The 16,711-nt window shown below is 44.7% G+C and overlaps 1 protein-coding gene across 4 annotated transcripts in view; it reads left to right on the forward strand.

Annotated features, from left to right (window-relative positions):
- Positions 1–16,711, forward strand: part of CACNB4 (calcium voltage-gated channel auxiliary subunit beta 4) — a 268,657-nt gene that overhangs the window by 116,843 nt on the left and 135,103 nt on the right. Inside the window, exons 1-2 of one of the 4 annotated variants that reach the window (XM_043894663.1) lie at positions 10,921–11,199; positions 13,116–13,275. The exons of 2 other annotated variants lie outside the window; for them this stretch is intronic. In XM_043894663.1, the coding sequence (XP_043750598.1) occupies positions 13,270–13,275 (6 nt within the window). In that variant the 5' untranslated portion in view covers positions 10,921–11,199; positions 13,116–13,269. Of the gene's footprint in view, positions 1–10,908; positions 11,200–13,115; positions 13,276–16,711 lie in introns of those variants that run through there. One more of the 4 variants, XM_043894662.1, reaches the window with a different exon arrangement.

Raw genomic sequence — 16,711 nt, forward strand, 5'->3', positions numbered from 1 at the left:
ACAGACTTACGGTGGCTAAATATTTACATAACAATGTCTATATTTAATGGCAATGGGGGGGGTGGAGAGGGGGATTGCTCGGACCAACCACCATCTTGGTTTGGCCAACATTTTGTGAAAGAAGAATTAGAAGATATGCCACAACCTAGTGAGGGGCCTTTTTGTGAGTTCAGTGTCTACCTTATGGACATTTTTTTTTTCAGATTGCCTCGTTCTTGCTCTAATGATCTCTATATTTTAGTTACTTTCGTACAGCTGTTTTAGTTAATAGAAGCTGCTTTAACAAAATAATCCCTAGGTAGAGATGCCTAAATATATGTAAGCACCTTTCTCTTTCACCTAGCAGGAGAGCAGTCCAGGCCAAGAGTAGCCCTCTTCACAGGTCATTTACTGACTCAAATTTGTTTAGCCTAATAACTCTTCTCTTCGTCCCTCTGTCTGGTGGAAATTAGATCATCAGTGCTACATCCAAAGAAATGGGGAAGAGAGCATATGGTGGGCAAGCAGTATCCTTTCAAGGATGTGAGATGTAAATTGGACACACATCTTCACTCACACTCTGTTGGCAAGAACAGGGTCATATCTAGCTGCAAGGAAGGCTGTAAAATGTAGTGTGTAGTTGGAGAGTCATATGCCTTGCTAAAATTGGGGGTGAAATTGGGTTTATGACTGAAAGGAAGAAACGGAGAATGGAGTCTAGGGCTGTTGCTCATCTCAGCCACATAAAATACTAGAGATGTCAAAGCCTAGCAGTGTGCACCAAAACCATCCTCCTCCCTTCCTGCTCCTGGGATGCAGAAACTAAATACTGTCACCCTGAGACTTAAGATCAGTCCATTGTCTGAGACAGTCCTACTCAAGTCTAGCAGCTCTAGGTCTAGCTTCAGGTGGGACCCAGAATGAGGGTTGCTGCTCTAAGCGCCATACTTTGGAGTTAGTCAGATTTTCCCACTTCCCCGTGGAAAGTCTAGGATGCTTGGTGTCTAAGGCAGCATGAGCTATGGATAGAACTTGAGACACAAGGTCCACTCAGGACTATATTCTGTTGTGGGGATCACCTGGATCATGCTAGCTTATTCAGCTTTTCCCAGTGTAATTATTGAACTTCTATTTTCCAGTTATTGTGATAGGCACTGGCTTAGAGAGGGGTATATGAAGATGAATAACACATAGTTCCTGCCTTTGAGGGGTATACAGTCTGGCTCTCTTTTCCATAAGGAAATAAGGGAAATAGGAGTTTCTCCAAAAATATGTTCTAGAGTGTTTGGGAAACACCCTAGGACCCCAGTGCTACCATCCTCTCATTATTCACCAGTATCCTTTCTGCCTATGTGTGTTCATGCTATGTTGCTTTAGTCATGTCCAACTCTTGGCGACTCTGTGGACTATAGCCTGCCAGGCTTCTCTGTCCAAGGGATTCTCCAGGCAAGAATACTGGAGTGGGTTGCCATGCCCTGCTCCAGGGGATCTTCCTGACCCAGGGATTGAACCCAAGTCTCCTGCATTGTAGGTGGGTTCTTAACCATTGAGCCACCGGGGAAGTCCCTTTCTGCCCATAGATTACACCTAGGGAAGCCTCTACCATTGACCCAAGTCCAGCTCACACCTGAGTTCCTCACTCCTTTCTACATTGTGGTTTGTTTTGTAAATCTACAGCAGTCCTAAAATTGACCTCACTGGTTCCTGGCTCATTCCCTTCTCTGTTGAGTTCCTCTAAGCTCTCAAACATCTGCTAGACTAGACGGTATGGATTATGATGGAGGCAGTGTCATCAGGGCTCAGAATGTGGGTCTTCTTTTCATGATTGTAATTCACTTTCTGCATCCAGTATTTATTGAGGCTCTTCTATGGAATAAAGCATTTGGGGTACAAAGCTGAGTAAGTCCTGATTCTTGCTTGAGTTGTTCATTGTGTAGTAGAAAAAACAGGTCTGGGTGAATTATGCACTGGGTGCATGGGTGAATTATGCACTATTCTGTGGTAGGCCCATTAGTAGAAGTCTAGGAGAATAGAGGGCTAGGGGAAGTATAGAAGGAGTGTATGATTGTCTGAGGGAGCTGGGGAAGGTCTTGGTGACATTTACCTTGGACCTTCAAGAAAATGAATTCACCAATTAGAAAAAGTTGAGGATGAAATCTTCCCAGATGGAGGGAATATTATGTGCAGAGTTGTGAAGTGTGAAATATCATGGGATCTTCTCTCCATCAGCCCCCCCACCCCCCAGATTTTTTTTTCATCAACGCATTACGTAAATTGTTTTCTTTGAAATAAGGGCATTGTTAAAACGACACCTCTGTGTCATTAATTCATAAGAATCTGAAGCTGAACTGGACCACTGTCTCCCAGTCAGGGTCTGAAAACTGTTGAGGACCCTCTAGGGATGTTCATGTTCTGGGTTTTCTTAGCACTAAAAAATACCCACATTTCATCTTGTGAGCTTTTTGTTGTTGATGATGTTAGTGACTGCACTGTTTTGGCAGCCAAAGTGCAGAAGTAGCCAAGAGTCCAGGGCCGTGGTGAATTATTCACTACTTAAAGCTGTGTGTGTGTGCTCAACAATGGGCATATAACTGGTGAGAAGCTACCTGATTCCTTTTCCCGTGGAACTCACATTCTGGAGACAGACAGGAATTCATCAACCTCACTAAATGCATGTTCATGGGGTTTGTGGGGGTGGGGAGGAGGTGTGGGGTTTTGGGCAAAGGGCTCAGACTAGACAGAGCCCAGAGGTGGGAGGGGGTGTGATGTGTTCAAGAAGGGGAGGCTGGCTGTGGAGGCAGAAAGGAGTCAGAGGTACAAAATCAGGGATGTGAGGAAAGAAACTTTGAGGCCCTGCTGGATCATGTTAAGGCTTGAGACTTCATCTTAAGGGCAACAGGAAACCTTGAAAGGTTTCAAATAGGAGCCAACATGATCTGGTTTCTCTTTGGAGGAGATATTAGGTACTCAGTAAGAATTCATGGATGTTTATTGGATGACCACATGGATCTGAAAAAAAAAAATAAATAAAGATGTTATCAAATCAAAGAGAAAAAGTGCTCCCCACCCCTCACCAGAGGAAAAAACCTGAAATTCTACCTAAAAGCAGTAACAAATAGTAAATAACATTTCATAAATTTTAAACTTAAAAAAAAAGTAAACTGTTTACTCTTTATAGCAAATTAGGAATCATTTGGAAATAGTTTGCCCATGGCCACGTAGTAAGATGGTGACTGATTCATTAGGCCCCGGTTCCTGAGTGAAACTGATCCTTCCTTCCCTTCTATGTCTCCTGCTTCTTTGCAGATAAAGGGATCAGATTCCTTTCCAGCTCTCATCAGAGCTCCTCCAAATGTGAGAGCTCTGATTGCAGCCATCTCCTTGGTTTGCTTTGTCGTAAAGATTTCCAGGCAGCTCCCAGGAGGTACAGTCACATCTTGCTCATCTTTGATTTCCCAGGCTCTAAAGTAGTGCAGAGCAGTCAGCAATTGAGTCTGATGATTAAATTAGCACCGATCGTATGAGCTGAATGATGTATAGGAGGCCAGCTGGCCTAGTCTCCTCAGCCCAGTTTGGCAGAAGCATGGAGAATAAAGTTGTGTAACGTTAACAAAAACTGTGGCTGTGTGGAGTGTTTTTGCCAAGAGATTGGCATTTTTTTTTTAAAAGAAAATTTCAGAAAGCGAGAGATTTCTGTGTAATACGTCAATCATGGGGAGGGATCTGTCATTTTCTGGCAAGTGAATAGGCCATGGGAATTTTTTTTATCATACCTACACTCACTTTTATGAATTATGAAGTATTATTTTTTCCTGGAGCCATCCAGAGTGGCAGGAAGGAGGCAAACCTGTCCATAGATTCATTCTTCCTTCAAGTGTCTCTCGGGTTTTCTGTCTGTGCCTTTTTATCCCTCTCTCTCTCTGTCTCTTTCTTGCTCTACTCTTGCATTCTTTGGTAAGAACCGGTCATGGCACGTGTTACAGGATTTTCACCAGGATCCTTTCTTGGCTGTGATAGTGACAAGCTGGGGCAGCCTAAGAGTGACTGGTGGGGGTGAGGGAGGTCAGAATTCTAGTTTGGCGAGAGGCCAGGCCGTTGGGAAGGTCACCATGCAGTGTCGGGCATCCCGGGGCCCACAGGAGAGATGCAGAGCTTGGTGGGGGTGGCTGAAGGGTAGAGTTGTGGTCAGGCCGAGGTGGCCTGGGAGTCCCTGCCAGCTTCAGCATACGGAGCAGCCAGCCTGGCCAGATGAAGCAGGTAGGCAGCCTGGGAGGAGGCTGGCAGGAAGGTAAGTAGGGCAACAGGAAGCAGGATGCTGGTCTCAGCTCTGCTAGCTGGGACCAGGGACCCGGCTGGGGGTTGAGAGGACCAGGTGGGCGTGAGGGGCAGGGCAAGGAATCCCACCCCAGAGACAAAGGGCACCAGGGCTTCGGAACCCAGAGATGGGAAGCAGCAGCTGAGGCTTGTGTAGCACTGCGTTTAGTACCAGACATCATTCTGAGCACTTTTTTATATCAAGGCTTTTCATCTTACGTGATAATCTTGGGATAATCCTCATTTTACAAATGAGGAGATGGACGGACGCACATAAAGACAGAATAGCTCAATGAGTGTTATCCAGCTGAGAAGAGGCACCTCAGGCATACATGAGCAGCCTGGCTCCAGAGTCACTGCTCTGAACCAGCCTGCTCTGGAGAGTCCCCGTGATACCGTTGCTGGGAGAACCATTCACACAAATTGCAGTGTGTGGGGGCCCTTGCTGCTGGGCGATGTGGGTGGCCCTGATTCCATACTACTTCCTTTAAAAAAAAAAAAAAGATTTTCCCCTCTGCCTTCTGATATGCCAGGCACTTTCTGTGTACTTTTCATACATTAACTCATTAGGTCCAGAACTCTCGTTACCTCCCTGTTGCAGATGAGGCCCACAGAGGCTTAAGGACATGCCTGCCTAGGTAGTAAGGTCTAAATTCAGACTCAGAGGACCACTGAGAGGGGAATCGATTGTAGTATTTTGTTTTCAGTTTTTTGTCTACCCTGCCAGTGGCAGATATCTGAAGCATGTCAGGGAGGGAACAGGGGTTACAAATATTAATGCTCAAAATGCCATATGGGTTTCTAGAGGGGAACAAGTGTATCTGTACTTGCAGAGCAGAAGAGGGAGAGAATCATCTAGTACACTATGCCCACTTAGAAAAACTTAAAAACAAAGAGCAAAATAATCCCCGAGGCTGAAGTGGCAGGCCTTGGACTCCTTTTCTAGTCCAGAGAGCCAGTGAGAGTTCAAACGCTCCTCCTTTGTTTCGTCCCTGACCTCTCAGAGTCCTGCTGCAGAACACGTACACGGGCTTACAAAAGTTAAAGGCTGGAGAAGTGTGGGGGGAAATTGGATAGCAGAATTCCCTTTAGTTTCCAAATCTGTATCCGTTCCCTTGATCACAGCTATGTAAAACTCAAACTAATCAGCTGGTTCTGGGCTTTTCTCTTCTTCCTCCCCTCCTTTCCAAACAGATGGAAAGGAGAAATGCTTGTCCTTTGTATTCCACCATGAATTCCATGGGTGTGCTATACCCCAAAGCCCAGCCCAGGTAAGGAAAAGCAACTCCATGTTTCAAAGTTTGAAGCCAACAAAAACTAACTGAATGTTACCTCGAGCTGAGAAGAGAGCTCCCTGATTTGTTGAGGACTGTACTGTTCCCTCCACTGAGCTCAGCTGAGACGTTTGTCAAATTGCAAGAACAACCTCTGCATCAAGAGTCATGTGGCATTTAGAAAATAGAATCACACAGGCAATGCCTTTTCATAAGGTCTTAACTTTGAACTGTTGATCATAGTGAGAGATGACTTGAAAGGAAACACAGTCAGCAGAGCAACCTCAAAATGGGAGGACGCCTTTGGGGGCTGTATGGTTTGGAAGCTACGCAGGGGTGAAAGATGGTGGGTTATGGGGAAACATCGACGCGAGGTGAGCCACGAGCTTTTCAGACTGGTCCTCACTGCAGCCTGAGACCAGAACAGTAGACCTGGGGGAAGTTGGTTTCTTCTTCATCCTCTCAACCAGTCACCTAACTGGCATGCATGCTAAGTCGCTTCAGTCGTGTTTGACTCTTTGCAACCCTATGGAGTGTAGCTGGCCAGGCTCCTCCGTCCATGGGATTCTCCAGACAAGAATACTGGAGTGGGTTGCCATGCCCTTCTCCAGGGGATCTTCCCCAGCCAGGGATTGAACCCGCCTCTGTTATGTCTCCTGCATTGGCAGGCAGGTTCTTTACCACTAGCGCCACCTGGGAAAACCCAGTTAGTTAACTGGAGAACTCTTCAAATCAAAACCAAGAGGGTGCCAATCCCTTATTTGGTGTTCAACGCCTCTTGCTGTGGTGAAGTATGACACCCTTAAATTGGACCCTTAGAACTTAGACCTCACAGGATCTCAAGGCCCTTTCACCACAAGCTGGGGGCTTTTGAGATGATCTGAAACAGGATAGGAAGCTCCCAGGGACCTCTTGCTACTGTCAGCCAGCTCTCAGTTCAGAGAATTGTGGGATAGAAATGGTCAGTTCCAAGAATCTCTTGGGAGCTTCAAGTTCATTTTCTAGGAACTCAGTTCCTTTGGGGGAGTCCAGGCTGAGTGTCTCACTGGCTGAACTCTGGCATCAGCCTAAACAGTGGGTTGAAGCCTTGAGGTGACTTGTACATGCAGTGCTTAATTCTGCATGGGAAGCTGCTTCAGTTGTGTTTGACACTTTGTGAACGTGTAGCCCTCCAGCCAGGCTCCCCTGTCCATGGGGTTCTCCAGGCAAGAATACTAGAGTAGGTTGCCATGGGATCTTCCTGACCCTGGGGTCAAACCCTTGTTTCTGGCATCTGACTGCATTGATAGGTGGGTTGTTTACCACTAGTGCCACCTGGGAAGCCTGCAGTGTTTATGCTGTGGAGATCTGGAGATCCAAATGCTAGGGGCAGACTCCCCAGTCTATTCATTGATTTTCAGTTGTCAGCTTCTGGGTGACCAAATGACTTGTGATTAGACAGTTTTTAGAATGAAAGGAGTGGGAAAAATAGGGTTTTCCCCATCAAAGTGACCTTCTTTTATTTTACCAAATTCCTCCTGGGATACACCCACTCCTCCTCACTCCTTATCTTGAAAACCCTCTCAAGAAGGAAATGGGGATGGAATACTTAAATATAGAAAAGTATGACTTTGAATACAGCCATAAAGGTTAAAACCTTTCTGGGTATTAAAATGAGGGCTGAATTAGGGGACATCTGGGGTTCTCCCACCTCTGACAACTTGTTCAGCATTTTTCTATCCCCCTGGGAAACAGGCAGAGCCAGTGTCACATCTGTTTGTAGTCCTTGAGGGGTTTGGCTGTAGGGTTGCTGGACCACCAAAATATTAATACTTCGCTTGATCCAGTGCTCCAACCTGACTGCCTACCCTAAGTTAGATGTCCATACTGCGTACATTTGTAATCACAAATGAGCCCCTGTTCTTTAAAGACTTTCTTTAGACCCTTACATTGGCAGTTGGGAAATGCAGGAGAGGAAATAAACCCTCCACAGTTTTCCAAGTAGGGGGCAGTTTCTCGAATCTTGCTGGTGAATTATGGAAGAGGACTGCTTCTCCCCACTCCCCTCCTACAATTTGTTGTTGTTCAGTCACTAAGTTGTGTTCAAGTCTTGCGACCCCATGGACTGTAGCATGCCAGGCTCTGTCCTCTACTATCTCCCGCAGTTTGCTCAAAATCATGTCCGTTGAGTCTGTGATGCTATCTAACCATCTCTTCTTCCACCGCCCCCTTCTCCTTTTGCCTTCAATCTTTCCCAACATCATAGTCTTTTCCAGTAAGTTGGCTCTTTTGCATCAGGTGGTCAAAGTATTAAAGCTTCAGCAACAGTCTTTCCAATGAATAGTCAGGGTTGATTTTCTTTAGAATTGACTGGTTTGATCTCCTTGCAGCCCAAGGGACTCTCAAGGGTCTTCTGCAGCACCACAATTGAAAAGTATCAATCCTTCGGCATTCATCATTCTTTATGGTCCAACTCTCACATCCATACTTGACTACTAGGAAAACCATAGCTTTGACCATATGGACCTTTTCTGGCAAAGTGATGTCTCTGCTTTTTAATATGCTGTCTATATTTGTCATAGCTTTTCTTCCAAGGAGCAAGTGTCTTTTAATTTCATGGGTGCAGTCACCATCTGCAGTGATTTTGGAGCCTAAGAAAATAAAGTCTGCCACTGCTTCCACTTTTTCCCCTTCTATTGGCCATGAAGTGAGGGACTGGATACTGTGATCTTAGTTTTTTGAATGTTGAGTTTCAAGCCAGCTTTTTCAGTCTCTTGATTCACCCTCCTCAAGAGGCTGTTTAGTTCCTGTTCACTTTCTGCCGTTAGAGTGGTATCATCTGCCTGTCTGAGGTTGTTGATATTTTTCCTGGCAATCATCATTCCAGCTTATGATTTCTCCAGCCTGGCATTTCACATGATATACTCTGCATAGAAGTTTAATAAGCAGGGTGACGATATACAGCCTTGTCATACTCCTTTCCCAATTTTGAACCAGTCAGTTGTGCCACATCCAGTTAGATTCCCATTTCCCATTTAAAGATATTCAGAAACTATCTATGCTCTCAGTTGAAAGGAAAAGTGAAAGTTGCTTAGTCGTACCCGACTCTTTGCAACCCCATGGACTATACAGTCCATGGAATTCTCTAGGCCAGAATACTGTACTGGATAGCCTTTCCCTTCTCCAGGGAATCTTCCAAGCCCAGGGATCGAACCCAGGTCTCCCACGTTGCAGGGGGATTCTTTACCAGCTGACTCATAAGGGAAGCCCAAGAATACTGGAGTGGGTAGCCTATCCCTTCTTCAGGGGATTTTCCCAACCCAGGAATTGAATTGGGGTCTTCTGTATTACAGGCAGATTCTTTACCAATTGAGCTATCAGGGAAGTGAAAATCTAAGGAGAAAAAAGACCTTCTTGCCTTGATTTTCTGTTGAGTCTGGCTAAAATATCATATGGCTATAGTTATAGAGTTAATTAAAATAATAGAATCTGGAAATTCCCTGGAGGACCAGTGGTTAAGATTCAGGCTTTCACTGCCATGGACACGAGTTCCGTCCCTGGTCGGGGAACTAAGATCCCACAAGCCTTGCAGTTCAACCAGAAAACAAACAAACAAACAAACAAAACAAAACAGAATCTGACACAGGAATTTGAGCTTACAAGTCTTTTGACCCCATCCTTTTGCTTGATGGAAGGAAGAGCTGAAGTTAGTTTAGGAAGTGACTTGCTCCCGGACACAGTTGTCAACAGGTAGGACTGCCACTGAGTCTCTTTCTATAAAATCCTTCCAATTGTACTCACCCTCTTCTGCCATAATCCTTGGTGTAGGCACAGGTGACATCTGTAGGAACCTTAGCATTCTGGGGTTCTGAAGGACAGATGAGTCCCTTGGGCATCTTTTATATTTGAAAAGATTGATGCTGTTTCTAAGGTATGCAGCTGTGATTAGAGGACCCGAGTGGGTCAAGACAGACCTGGAAAAACTATGCTCGGCTCAGCAGTTGTAGCTCTCGTGTTACTTCTTGTGACTCAGGTTTGTTCCTTTAAGAGTTACGCTTTTCAGAGATACTGGCTAGAAGGACGGACTTCATTTCCTGGGTCCAGGGCCAGCCAGTCACTCCTGTGCTGAATTCCCATGAACTGCAGCCAACACCTTCCAGCTGACAAAGCAGAGTGTCATCGATAAGTGTTTATATTGCACTTTAGACTTGCAAAGTTCTTTCTCTGGGTTATTTCTTACCTCAGTTTGGCAGGTGAAGAAACTAAAGCCCATAGAAGTGGTGACTGGTCCAGAGTCATTTGCCCAGTTAGTAGGGAACGTGATGCTGGGCTCAGCCTCTGAGTTTCTGGGTCATTGCTTTACCTGTGAATCACGCAGCTTCTCTAGATTATGTTCTTTGCCTCTCACCAACTTCTTTTTTTCCCAAATTAAGCTGACTTCTTTTACAGTGAGCGATACAGAGCTCTTGTTTCAAAACTGCAGTACCTTGTTGGTTGACCAGAAATCTGCAAGTAGCTAGGTACGCTTCAATGTGGCACCTGACCTTGGTCAAACCGTGTTGTGGTGTGGTGGGTCCTGGGGAGGCAGTGGCACTTTTCTGATTGGGTTTTTGGAAAAAGATCAATGCTGTTTTAGGAATATTAAAGGTCTAAGCATTGGGGAAAAGGAATGGAAGTTAAAATATTGGCTGTCGCCTAAAGGAGATTTAAAAAAAAATCAAACTAAAAAAAAAGTGAACAATTTTGCATCTGCAGAAAGGCTTTTGAGGACTTTAGGCTTCATTTTCAAACCTCACTAGTTGGGTCACAGAGGTACTTTCTTGCCAATGAGGCGGAGAGATTTCAGTAAGAATATTGAAAACTTTTACAGTAGAAATTCCCAGAAGAAATCTTACCATCTGTTTATCCTGTTTTTCTTTTATCTTGGTTTAAAAAATTTTTTAAAGATCAGTTATTGCCTGTTTGTCTGCAGTTGCATCTGTTAAGTACAGATGTTGGATCGAGATGAGTATCTGTTCACTTGTCTTTACACAATGGTCTCTGAAAATATTATGAAATTTCTCCGTCACTCCCCACCTCCCCCCCTCCAGTGGTGCGTTTCATTAAGAAGATGAGCAGTTGTGTTTAGAGTATTCCATCGCCTGCCTTTCCCAACGTACCAAGCAGCCTTTTAGATGCTGATTCGTGTTTGTTGCAGAACTATATGATCCAGGCGAATCGGGAAGCAGCCCTCAGCTTGGCAGGGTGCTCCGAGCGGCCCTCCGCTCTCCGAGGGAACGCTCTTCAGCTGACTGAAGCAGGGGAGCTGAGCCAATCAGAGGCCACTTTCCTAGCTCAGCCACCAGTCTGTGGTTGAGGAACGGTTTTGCTTTTTTATGCTCTGTATTGGGAAGGCAGATAAAATGCCAGGTCTGGACTGCCTCTGGGGATAAGCTCACCCTGTGTGATGTGAATGAATAGCATCTTGCCTGGTACATCCACAGCAGTTGATAAGGCAGGTGCAGTTCTTCCAAACAGGCCTTTTCTGTCTTTACCTCTAGCTGTGGCTTTACCTCTGTAGCAGTTTTGGTTTTGCCTTGAAAGAGGTGCTCTGGATTATCAGACCTCCATGTATGACAATTTGTACCTGCATGGAATCGAAGACTCGGAGGCTGTAAGTATTTTCATAGATAGCTGATTTCCTCTCTCCTCCTCTTCCTTCTCCCACTAACCACCCCCCCCCCATTTCTTAGGCATCGCAGGGAACAAGGAGCTGAAAGCCAACATTATTCGGGTGCTTGCTGGCTACTGTGTGAATGTTCTCTGTCTAGTTTAGAGTTGACTGAAATCATCCTTTATTATATAATTTCTTGTCAAGCAAAAAAGAAATTAGGGTGATAGGCAGAGGGATCTAAGTGTGTAGTCTGCCTAGATTTATACAGTCCTGAGTCCACGTTTGATCTAACAAGGGGTAACTGCTCCTTGTAGACTGCCTTAAACTATGCAGCAAGTGCCTATGTTTTCCAATAGCAGGGTTCACAGAAAAGGCTCATTCATTATATAATACACATTGTTTATTGAGCTAGCGTGAATGGAAGTGCCTCAGCGGTAGCTGTATTCTGTGCTTTCTGGCCCACAAGCAGTGCAGATCTCCTGCTTCTTTGTTAAGGAAATCAGATGCAAAGGTTGTGGTCAGATAACACCCCCGTGCAGAGGCAGGAGTGTGTCCCTCTACTCTATCTACCCTGGAAGCCTGGAGTAGGCTCACATGTGTTTTGGCTTAGAAAACTGGACTCCTTTCCCTCCATCAGTCAGGCTCATGTAATCTATTAAAATCAGGATGAATGTGGTTTTGAGAAATCCCTAAAATCAGACCATCCGAAGACTAGCTTTTGAATCCAGGGTAAAGCTGATGACTGAATCTTTTACTATTGCTAGTGGTGTTTCTTGATTTTTTCATCAATTATATAGACTGCTTTGGCTTGGCTCATGGGACCTGCTGTGTGGAGACTGAATTTTCTAGGAGTGCAGTGCCATACATGTTGCCACATTTGAAACAGGAATGTGTTATATAAGGTTCTCTGGCTAAACGACCAAATAAACAGCTTATAACAGAAGGGAAAAAAACCCTATGCTATACGTCAGTGCAGACGTATGTATCAAATGATGTGCTAGCCCTGAAAGATAGAAACCCTCCGTGCCGATGAGGCATCCCATTTTCTTGCCTGTCTGCGTGTGAGCTCTCACTCCAACTCGTTTCCGCAAAGTCTCTCTGCGTGTCGCCCAGCGTGCTCGTAAATTACCAGCCTGTCAGTTTACTGCAAGGGACCATAGTCACAAACGGCGGCTGTGGCTGCAACGGAGAAGGTCCACGTTGGCGAGTGGGGTGGGAGGATGGAAGCTCCAAGTGGAGGAGTGGAGTTACCCGGCTTCCTTGGCTGGGTCCTTCAGAGGCCTGATTATTTCTCCTGCCCCTTCTCTCCACACTCCCTTACAAAACATGTGATGTCTCATTGAATCGCAACTTTGATTCCCGGTCCTTGGTTTTTAAACTTAGGTGGATTGGACTTATTGCAGAATAAACTGGTGATGTGGGACCCCTGGCTGCTCTGACCAGAGTCAGCTAGGAACGAATGTCTCCGGCACCTTGTTCTCCAGAACTGTGTACATTTCGGAAACACTGGTTCAGAGGGGAGCCATTCTAAGCGGGAGAACATTCTCCCTCATCTTGGTCCGGCCTCCCAGGACGGCCGAGTTCCAGTGTCAGGTGGGACGCGGCCGAGGGCAGTGATATGAGCCATGGTGGTAGCTGGCGGCAGGAAGTGCTGGCTTCCGCAGTGCCCTACTCCCACTGACTTGGTGGTGGCCAGCAGGCTGAGCTCCTGGGGCTGAGCATGTCCGCGGAGGCCGGGCAGGTGGGCAACCCGAGGAACTGAGCAAGATACCTGGACCATCCTGAGTTAAAAGTAGGGGAGGCTTTCTGACGGGTGGGATCGGAAGCATGTCCCATAAATCTGAGGGGGAAGGCAGAGGTGTTCAGAGGGGTGAACTGTCTGTGAATGCTCATTTGAGTTTATTTGTTTTTATAAGGAAGAATAATGTGATGTGTTACCCGAGATGGTGTGAACAAAGCTTCAAGCCAATGGAGAAGACTAGGCCTAAATAGCTGACCCGGTGAAGTGAAAAATAAAGCCACACCTGGAGAGCCACATCCTCTGCAGTCTTTCTCAGTGCCAATGCATTTATGGCTGTAAGTGTGGGGTTTGCCCAGATGCAAGCTAAGCTCTCGGAACAGGTCTGGTGGATAGGTGTGCTGGCGGCCAGCTGCAGGCCGAGAATACACAGGCACTGAACGCTGAGTGTGGCGCTTCCCTTTGGGGGGTTGGGGAAGCCACCCACGAGTGTCCCAGCGCTCTGTGCGGTTGCAGATGTCTTTGTGGGGTGTGTGGGGTTTTACCTGTCATAAGTGATTCTGTTCAGTGTGTTCACCCAGTCAGCCTGTCATAAGATCATCTCACCTGGGAACTGATCATTTATTCTGAATAAGAACAAAGCCTTACTGTACACTGTTAGCACCTCACCTCCCCGTAGTAGGAGAGAGGTTTTGGCACTGTGATGCGAGGCTTTTTCCTAAGGTCTGGTCCAGAGGGAGATAGTATATTCCTGGTACGCTAGATTTTTCACTCGTAACTCTCTGTGTTTTACGTACTGTGTGTATGATACAAAGAGAGAGGAGCAGGAGCTATGCTGCAATACACTTAAGTCAGGGCATTTTAGACGGGAGTCCTTAGGAACCTTTGGACAAGTCTGTTAACTTCTGCTCTGGTTTCTAAAAGGTTGGTGAAGTGTCAGCATCATTTAGGTTTATAAGGAAGCATTCATACAAAAGACCTTTTGGTGTCCCATAGCCAGGTCCCACACAGGAGTGGAGGTTTCACGGAGAACATCACATCACTCCTTTTGTTCCCTTGACATGCATAATGAAGTGTGTAGTGGATAATGTGGTGAGTCCACACCCCACCCAGGTCAGTTACATCCATCACGAGCAGCCTGTCTCTATACTGTCTCCTATGGGAAGGTTGCCTCATTCCACCTTCCCCGCCCTCACTGGGTCTTCATGAAGCTCTTAGAACCCAAGATACTTTTCATTGGCTGAGCCCCCAATATACACAACGTTTTTTATCTGATGCACAATTGATTTTGACAGATCTGCTCCTTGATAAACACATTTTATAAATGGATTCATTGTGTATTTTGATGTTTGTGAAATCAGTATATGAAATTTTTTTTTCCCCCATGCATCAGGGGTTATTATATCAACAGTAGGAGGGAAGTTCTTGTAGAGATAGTGAAAGAAACAGCTAAGTAGAAAAAGTTACCTAAAATCCACCCAGAGATAATTGCCATTGACATGTTACTGTGTATTATTTCAGACTGTTCTTGTATATATATATGTAAGTATGTCATTCTAAACCTGCTACTGTGTATTGCATTCTGTGAAGTCCTGTTCTCACTTGATGAAATATGAACACAGGAGGACTAAACTGGCCTGTGCAGGAGGTGCTTTGCAAAATTGAAAGCTCCTACATGGACCTTCTGGAATTTTGAGCATTTTAAATGAAGTTCACACTGTTAAGAGTACTTTGTAACGTGAAGCCAGGTTTAATTGCCCATAAAATTAATAGCTGATTTTTCTGACATAATTTATTCCATTTTCAAATGCTTAAATATGAAAATAGAGGGAGAGAGCTGATCTTTTTCAATAAAACAGATGATCAGATCACAATTCAAGGCATTTACTAGGGAGGGAAAAATATTCTTTTAAGTGTTTTCAGTCATAGAAAGGAACCATGGTGTTTTAATTAATACTCTTAGAACTCTTAAAGCAAAGGTAAATTTATAAAATCTAATGTATATGTATATATTAAAAACACATATGTAAATTTATATCTACTTACATATTGTAAGGATAACTGTATGTTAGTTATTTAAACTATTCATTTTCTATAAGCCGTGTAACTGTATGTGTTTGCCTACATGTCTGTGTGCCCATAGGTGTACACACACTGTTCACCTGCCTACATTGATGGACATGCACGTTTAGACACTCCATTCTTTGCTAACTGATGGTTAATTCTAAGTGGGTGATTTCTGCCATAGAGCTTTTGGAGAAGGAACCTTAACTGCTTTTAAGATAAAGATACCCAAGAGTGTTGAAAAGCAACACATCCTCAAGAGAATAAATGACTGCTACTTTTAAAGATATAATAAGATTTTAAAATATGAAGATATGTCCTTGTGTTTGTTAGGAAGGAGGATGAACTTCAAACAGAAGGCTTTGTGTGTTTAGGGATCTTTGGAAAAACACTCTAGGGTTACTGAGGATTAGATTTCTTTTGGAAATGTTTAGACCAGCGGTCTTTAGGGTTTGGTGGATCAGAAGATTCTTCCTGAGGTTGGAGAGTCTTTCTGGCCTATTTCCAAAGATTCAGGCCTGTCCTGGGGAAGAATTCATCACTGACCAGGGAGGAAAACCCAGTTCTGCTTATGGTCTGTGTGATAAGTTTGACTATGAAAGTCAACTCGTTTTACTCAGCAGTTTTGGTGTTTGTTCTGTCTGTTAAATGATGAACAGAACCTTCTCCTTAATTGATCCTTAGCAATGATAGCTTTCTAAAATATATATTGAGATGATTTCTCAATATAATTGTCGTGGAGCTAAAGAGAGAAGTTCCTTAGATCTGGTCAGAACCCAAGAATTTGCCTCTCCGAGGTCATCAGTTTTGTCTGTTTCTTGATACTTTCCATTTTCGAGCGGCAAAGGGAAACATTAGGATCAATCCCTGACTTTCACTAGGGGCCTCTGGATCTCCGTTCCTGCTGGTGTTCTGCTTCCTATTCAAATACGATGAGTCAATCAGGATTTCAGAATGTGGTCGTGAGACTCCCTGTGTCCCTCTGTAGGAAGATCTACACTAATGATTAAAAACAAAATCCCATGCTTTTAGGGTGAGGATGGGCCATTTGCCCTAGTCCTTCCCTTTCCATCAGAGTTCAACTTGGATATTCCTTCTGTGTGGACAGTTTCCCAACAGTCGGTCCACCATCTCTCCCATAAACACCCCTTACCTATGTAAGCTAAGCCCCCCAAGGAAGACGAGGAGATGTAACTAAATGTGCTATGTGTGTTCTTTTACTTCCATCTCCCAGTAGTCCTTTATAATAATCAAGTCATGAGCTCAGATTTCCATGACACTAAATTCAAAATTATACCAAGAAGGCTGTGTAGATAGAGACTCTGTATGCTGATCTAAACTGGGCTGATTTAGGTGCCTGTGGTGTGTTGGTATCGGGTCACGCAGACTGTGATCCCAGCAACAACTGCTACAGAAAGTGAGGCCATGTTGAGCAGATGCCTAGGATCTCGTTTATTGAGCATGGGGCACTAGTGGTGTGTAAACTTGAGGGAGTTTACAGTTCACGTAAAATAATGGCAAGTGGATGGAAGCTATAGATTTTTATACTTTGGACTTTGAACTTTTAGGACTTTGAAGAGTCTAAGATAAAACCGTATGGCCCACTCAAAAGGAAGGTGGCCCAGATAGCTCACATGACAGTTTTTAAGATCTAAATAGACCAATCCTTATTTTCACTCTACATTTATGTAGTTTTTAAAGCACAAATGT

The sequence above is a fragment of the Cervus elaphus genome, chromosome 33 (assembly GCF_910594005.1).
Source record: "Cervus elaphus chromosome 33, mCerEla1.1, whole genome shotgun sequence".
NCBI lineage: Eukaryota > Metazoa > Chordata > Mammalia > Artiodactyla > Cervidae > Cervus > Cervus elaphus.